This window comes from Podarcis raffonei, chromosome 3 (assembly GCF_027172205.1).
Source record: "Podarcis raffonei isolate rPodRaf1 chromosome 3, rPodRaf1.pri, whole genome shotgun sequence".
Classification (NCBI taxonomy): domain Eukaryota; kingdom Metazoa; phylum Chordata; class Lepidosauria; order Squamata; family Lacertidae; genus Podarcis; species Podarcis raffonei.
In genome coordinates this window covers 91,839,000-91,846,426 of record NC_070604.1, presented here as the reverse complement: position 1 = coordinate 91,846,426, position 7,427 = coordinate 91,839,000, and the positions used below count along the sequence as shown (strand labels likewise).

Below are 7,427 nucleotides of genomic sequence, written 5' to 3'. Positions count from 1 at the left end.
CTTCTAATTGTGGGGGCATAAAGATGCTTTGTTGGTGTTGAACAATCGTGTTATGGGCTGGCTCCCTGTTTCCTATCTTGTGGATGGTTTGGTACGTGTTCATGTTGTAGGCCAATCCAGTTTTAAACATGAGATTGCCTAGTATCTTAAAATATTACAAACCATTATCACAGGACTTCAATACAGCCAGCCTTAGGTGGATTGCTGACAAAATATTTGTTGAAACTTCATGAAAATCCTTTGCCTTAATATTTACCTCAAGATCAACACAACTGATTTTCACTGAAACTTGTTTCAAAATACATGTTCAAAACTTGTTTCGAAGCTTGTTTAAAAACTGAGGTGTACAAGTTGTACCAGTTTAATCAACAGACAGAACAGGCATATAAAAATGGAGTATAATAAAATAGACCCAAAATAACATCTTTTGTTTTCTCATTCTGCAGGTCAGAAAATTTGCTGATACTAATGATGATTCTCTCACAGAAAGGGAATGGGGCAAAGAGCTAAAGAAAGGCCAATGTGGACCATGTAATGAGTGGGGACTTTCAAATTTCACAATTTATTAATGGCAAGGCCATGTAGGGATCACAGGCCACTGCTTTTAGCATGACAATTTGCCCAGCTATTTATAGCTCCCGAAAGGCTCAAGAGCTATAAAACTTGATTGGTTGGCAAATTATTTTGCAGAGACATTGTATATGCTAGCTGCCAAAGAGAGAAACTCTGAAATACATTCAAAAATTAAAAATTCACATGACTGTTCTTTCTCCTTTTACAATATAAGTGCACAGTGTATTAACCAACCACAGCATTAAGACAGACCAATGATTCTCATGCAAAATCTCCTCCCACTTTTGCAAACCCTGTGGCACATTTGAAAAATGTCCACAAACTTAACCCCCCTCCCCACAACATACACCAAATTTAGTCTCTTTCTGAGTTGCGTAATTTTTTACTAAAAAATCGATGACATGCAAGTTCCAGCAATTCAAGCCCACCAAATGCTTTTTGTTGCACAACAAAAATGACAACAAGAATCACAAAATACCACCGCACAAAGCTGTACAAGTATAGCAGCACAAACATAGCCAGTGTGAAAGATGTCCAGTAAAAGAGTGAAATGCACTTAACAACCATGACCCTGAACTCAGATTTACAGGGTGGAATTTTGCTTCTTCCGGTTGCATCAAAGTATTTTTTGCCTTCATAAAACAAACGAAGCCTTTCTTCCTTTTCTTCCCAGCGCTTCTGACACCAGAGTTGCAGTTCTTCCCGAGAGGTTGGCAGAGACTGTACTGGATATCTCTGGACGTGAAAATGAATCTCCTTTGGGAAGTTCCCATACAGAAGATGCTTCTCGGTTTGAGGAATGTTTTGAGGATATGCCACTGTTATGTCATGGATAGCATCAAGGTTGTTGCCTAGGGGGAAAGAGATAAAGACTATGAATACAGCTAGTCAGTATTCATGGAACTGAGCACTGATTAGATACTGTGAACAAGTGAAACCAGAATCACCTAAAAATCTAAGAGATCCATTATAAAATGTCATTTTCTGTCTTCTAGGTCCAGGAAAATAGGCCACAAACCTTTAAGATTATGTTTTGCCATTTGTGTTCTCCTCTTCAATCAAAAGAACTTTAAAAAATCTTATCTATTTAATTCCAAAAATTCAACCGAAGCAAAGTCTGCAATTTTCACCCCACTTATCAAGGAGTAAGTCCCACTGAATTCAATACAACTTACTTTGGAGTAGACATTGTTAGGACTGCAAGCTAAGTTATCTATGTATCTTCTATTGCTGCTTCCTTTTAAGATGGAAAGTGGTCTACAGTATTATTTATGCTCTGCGTATGTGCACCAATGCCAGCTCTAACACAGTGCACTACTTTCTTGCCTAACAGTGTCCTAGATTTTTAAAAAGTGGCTTTGAGTTACTTTTCATTCAAAAAGATGAATAAGTTAAATAAATAATAAATAGCAATAATACGACATTATTTTTATGCAATCTAAAGTCAGCTTGCCTAATTCGATGTGGGTGTCACACTCACTGGATATGATGTTTAAGATAAGCTGTGCCAGCACATTAATTTATTTTGCATTTCCTTTTAAAACTTCAGTCTGCTGGCTGGGGTAGAGCTGAGTGCATTAGAGATTTAAAACAATGGTTGTTTGGAAATGCAGGCCGGCTACTTCAGGAGGGCTTTTGTTGTTGTTATAGTTGTACACATACTGGAAATGGGCAACATGTTGCATAGTTGGATATAAAATAGCTCTCTCTTTGCTTTCAAAATTCTGCTCTTTGGCATTTTTGTCAAATATTTCCATCGGCACACCTCTCCCATGTCATCACAACACTGTTGCAATGCTAATGGGAGTATATGCTTAGTAGTATTGTGACTGCGTACTTTTGCTAAGACCCGGTTCTAAACATTTATGTGCTGGCACAGCCACTCTTAGCATAGGATTTTATTTCCATCTTATTTTATCATTCTGTCAGATGTTTATGGCCCAGAAGTAGCCAATGTGGTGTCTTCCAGATGTTTTGGATTATCGTTCCCATCAGCCCCAGCCATCATGGCCAATGGTCAGGGATGACTGGAGCTCTAGTCAAAAACATCTAGAGGGTGCCACACTGGTCCCCCATGTCATAGGCTTCTTCTGTCACTGGAAATCCCTGATATTGATTCATTTTTCCTCTGCCTTGATGAACTAACGTAGATTCTAACCCTTTTGGACCACGGATCATGCCATTTCTGAACATTATACAGTACCCGGCATGCAGCTGGTGTTATGTGTTATATAAGGAATAATAAAAGTAACTGATGACTGACGGTCTTAACATCTTCTCCTACCCCTCACCCTCCTTGCTAGGTCCCTGTGGTTAGTTGAAGGAAAGCAAGTTTTCACACACAAATGATAGACTATAAATTAAAGTAAAGCTTCAACTTTGAGCAAAGTTACTTGACATTTCATCAAAAATCCATTGAAAATACTTATAGAGAAAATGTCAAGGATGGAAGTGTTAAAGTGAATCTCTTTCAGAAATCTAAAATGTGAGGAAGGTCCCTTCCCATTCTTCTCCAAAACATACGGTGCTCCTTCTGTGCACTTCACATATTTTTCTGGTGCTACCACTCTGCTACAAGCTGAAATCTATACTCCTCAAGTATGGCAGACAGCTTTCAAAGAGCCTTCTGACGGTACATCTGAAGAAATACACTAGCCTTTAGACATGGAGATCTATGCTGCTAAAATCACCAGCGAGACTGCCTTGTGGTTCTGCGTGACTTTTACTACACTTTGAAAACTGCAGGAAAACCACTGTTGAGTTTGACCGAGGTCAATACAAGGAAGGGAAATTACAACTGAATTGTCAAGCTTCATGTGCTTTGGATGTGAGAGCACCTGGAGTGAATGATTAGCCCTCCATCCAACATGAATAGCATACACCTGCATACTTTCTTGTCCCAACAAGTGGGGCTGTGCCCTCTCCTGCAACAGCCTGCATGAATTTTTCAAAGCACGGTAAGCCTTCATTTGAAAACTAAGAAAATGTAAATGAGCCTTAGCAGCAGTAGCTGTAATAATGCCTCGGGTGAGAACGAAAACAGTTTTCATGTATGTCTGAAATGTCCTAAGATCTGTCTCACAAGAAAGGCTCTTTGTGATCCATATTAAGTACTGTTTTTCTAGAAAAGAAGGGGTGCTGGAATTCATCACAAACGCTTCACTTGTTCTCTTATAATGGCAATGGCGCCCACCTGAGAGGCGCTGTAACTGAGTTCCAGCAAGTTCCAGCTGAAAAAAGCCCTGGCCGCATTCCCCTGCAGATCCAGAACATTCAGTCTTGTTAAACAAGATCTACTTGTTAAGGATACAGAATGCACAATCTAAAACTCCTGCAGAACAGAGCTCATACTAGCTTGTCCTCAGTGCAACTCTTTAAGGCCACATTGCTTTATACATTTACCTCATACAAAGTCCCACTGAATCCTTCTGAGTATGCATAAGATTTCACCAATATATTTGATTTCCAGAATATTTGCTTTGTACTTTCTCTACCACTATAGTACATTGAAAATTCCTTCCTTCCTTCCTTCCTTCCTTCCTTCCTTCCTTCCTTCCTTCCTTGTATAACCAGATTATGAACTGCATTGTACCTGCTGCTATTATTACTTGATGAACTTCCCACACTATAGTAGGGGCAATCCCAATGATGTCATTACTTAAGTATGTGTAATAAGGTAAAGCATAAAATGTATAATCTCTTCTTTAGCGAAATGTCATATAGCATAAAAAGCACACTCTTCTTTAGCACAATATCTCCCACAATCTATTAATAACAGGGATTTCATATATATCCCTACATTGGTTGGTAACCTGAATTTCACTGATGCTTTCTTTCCTTGGACCACTGTTTTATCCAGCTTGGGACTTAATACATCATTCAAATAATCTGTCTAAACAATTTCTTTATTTGTAAAAAGTTAGTCAAAATTTTACAAAAACGAAGTGAAAAATCTTGCCTGTTCTAACATAATCTTGACTAATGGAGTCTTAATAATTTAATAGAATGAATCTACCCTCCGAATGAATGTACTAAGCAGAAGAATGCTCTTTGTATCTGGAGTTAGCACACTTCTAAGAACAGAGCAACTCAGAAAACAGAAGCATCACTATTCCACTGCTGGCAAACTAATAGGAACTCATGCATAACAATTCCTAATAAAGATAAAGCACTAAAATGGGCACTGGCTCCAGCTACTTAGAAGTTACTAAGCAAAAGACAATCCAGAAAGCATTATTGTCTGGCTCCTTTCTATTAATATTTCTTTTGACCTATTTGCATTCCACTTAAAGTCGCTCATATTTCAGGATCTACAGACATCACATCTTTCTCTCAATAATTACAATGCAAAGCTAATTGTTTTAGGCATTATGTCTGAGGCCAGCAAAAGGCAACTCCCAAAACTCTAACTAAGCTTGTGACCAAAGTAAAAGCTTCCCTAATAAATCACTCTCTTCAGTTAAATGCATTTTCAAAAGCAAACAAAAGTCACTTTTATTGCATTGGATTTTTGAAATTCTTTTATTAAAAGCATCTTGCTTGAATTTACACAAATTTAACTTCATTGGTTAAATTTCTATCTTACTATCACGGGAAATTATTCATCCTTGGCACATATCAAGCTCTTAAGATGTATCTGAAAGCTTTTCTTTACTTGGTTTATGAAAATAACACATTAATCTTGTGAGGTGGCTAAAAAAAAAGCCGGTGGGTGAAAAAATCCAAACGATGTAGTATGGAATGTAGGTTTGCCTGCAAAGATCTTGGGAAGCAGAAGTTAAGACTTGGAATGGTCAAAATTACATTGCAACCGGCTTATTGAGGTGGAATCCAGGGCAGCATACGCCTTCCAAATGGATCACCAAGCTGGCTGTTCTCTTTGCCTAAACCAGGAGAGTTTGTCAGCCCAAGGGCTACAGTTGGAAACCTTCCCAGAAGCCACATGCCAGTTCGGGCAGAGCAATGGATACGACTTTTACTTTTGTATACTTGGGTACATTCTAGATGCGCAGAAGTTGGAGATTTCCACCCCTTCTCCTGCCCTTCATCTCTATATCCATGAAAGCAAGAGACATAAAACTTGAAGGATGCATTCAAACCAAGCCAAAACACTTGAGGAGAGTGCAAAGCACAGATGGTGGGGGGTCCAGAGGGTGGCAATATGTTGGAGTGGTGATGCAGGACCTTTTTTTTTGGGGGGTGACCTATGAGGAGGGGTTGGGCAATCTGATGGGGGAGAGGAGGGTGAATTGTGAGCGAGATGGAAAGGGGAACAGGTGAGATGCGAGGAGATGGGGAGGAGGGGTTTGGGGGAGAGTTGTAAAGAGAGGGGGGTTGGCAATCGGGTGGGGGTGGAGGGGGTAGATGGGGTTGGTGAACAATGCAAGCAGAAGCCACAACCTGTAGTTTTGGGGAAAACAAAATCAGTAAAGGGGGCATATACTTCAAACAGCATTTCAGTAATAACATCAATAATGTTACACAGCAACCTGATAGCTCAGTTGGTAGAGAATGAGACTTAATCTCAGGTTCATGGGTTCGAGACCCATGTTGGGGAAAAGATTCCTGCATTGCAGGGAGTTGGACTAGATGATCCTCGTGGTCCCGTCCAGCTCTGTGAGAATGTAGGTTTAAAGAAAACTGGGTGAAACCAAGCCTTAAGCATCTAGCTCACTACCATCCCCTCTTCAGGCTACGATACGCCTGTCCATAGAGCAAAGACACAATTTGCAGAATTAAAACCCAATCATTCAATCCGGCTTTAACGATACCATAGTGATGCTACTGAACATTATACAGGGTAAACATTCTGGTTGTCAGGAAAGTCTAGCTATCGAAAGCTGTGATGTGTCCCTTCTGGCAAGCCATGTAAATGAATCTGCATGGAAAATAAATAGCACTTTTGCCTTCTCAATTGCATGTTTATCAAAAGGGTTTGGGTGTCTTGCAGTCCGTACAGACGAATGAGGTTGCACTGTACTCCTGGCATCTTGCCAGAACAAAATCTAACTGCCAAAAGCTGATGAAACCTCTGCCAAAGGCCAACTGCGAGGCAAGGAAAGAATCCTAAATGCGCGCCTAAGAATGTCATTGTGCACTCCTGCCTTTGCAACAAGAAGCAACTTTACCCAGATATCAGCAAAGAGTTCAACAGGACCCTTATTATCTCCCAAGCTTTATTTACATGACAAGAGATCTGCCACCTATGTCCTGAAAATTTGTAATCCTGGCCAGATTGCTAATGTTTTTTTTTTTTTTTATGCACCCCAATCCTATGGCAGTTTAGTCAGCAGTAAATTCCTACTGCTTGTATTACTGTGCCAAGTAAGCAATTATTCCCACTTAGGAGTGCAACCTATTTAAACTCATTTTTTCTGTCCCACCCTTTAGGGTAGGGTGGGGGACCTGTGGGCCTCCCGGTGTTGCTGCATGTGCCATGCTGGTTGACATGGAGGGCAGCAACATCTAGGGGTCAATCAGTTCCCCACCCCTGAACTTTAGGCCTTTATTTGTGTTTAAAGTTCTTGAGAGGCTGTGCACTTCTCCTTTCCAGTGCCGACGCTACCTACATTGTTAAAAAAGCAAGTGGACCACTGCGCAGTTATTCTTCTTCCTCTTTTATGAGATACGAGATAAGGGCTTTCAAGCTTATTGTGTCCAGGATAACATGCATTTGAGGCATTCTTTGTGCAGAAAAGCCCTTCATTTGCTCCAAAGTTCAAACAATATCAACTGCCCCCCCCCAAATACAACTGTCCTTTGAAGGCTGCCTTTTGTGTGCTGAGAAAGGATTCACTGAAGAGCAAAGTCTGGGCACATAAAGGATATGGGCAACAGGACAAAATCAGCTGTTG

The 7,427-nt window shown here is 40.2% G+C and overlaps 1 protein-coding gene across 2 annotated transcripts in view; it reads right to left on the bottom strand.

Annotated features, from left to right (window-relative positions):
* Positions 1-326: 326 nt before the first annotated feature.
* The window catches only part of LCLAT1 (lysocardiolipin acyltransferase 1), an 82,255-nt gene continuing 75,154 nt past the window's right edge, over positions 327-7,427 (bottom strand). For both annotated transcript variants that reach the window (XM_053383003.1, XM_053383002.1), the window contains one exon: positions 327-1,424. In XM_053383003.1, the coding sequence (XP_053238978.1) occupies positions 928-1,424 (497 nt within the window). In that variant the 3' untranslated portion in view covers positions 327-927. The remainder of the gene's footprint in view (positions 1,425-7,427) is intronic.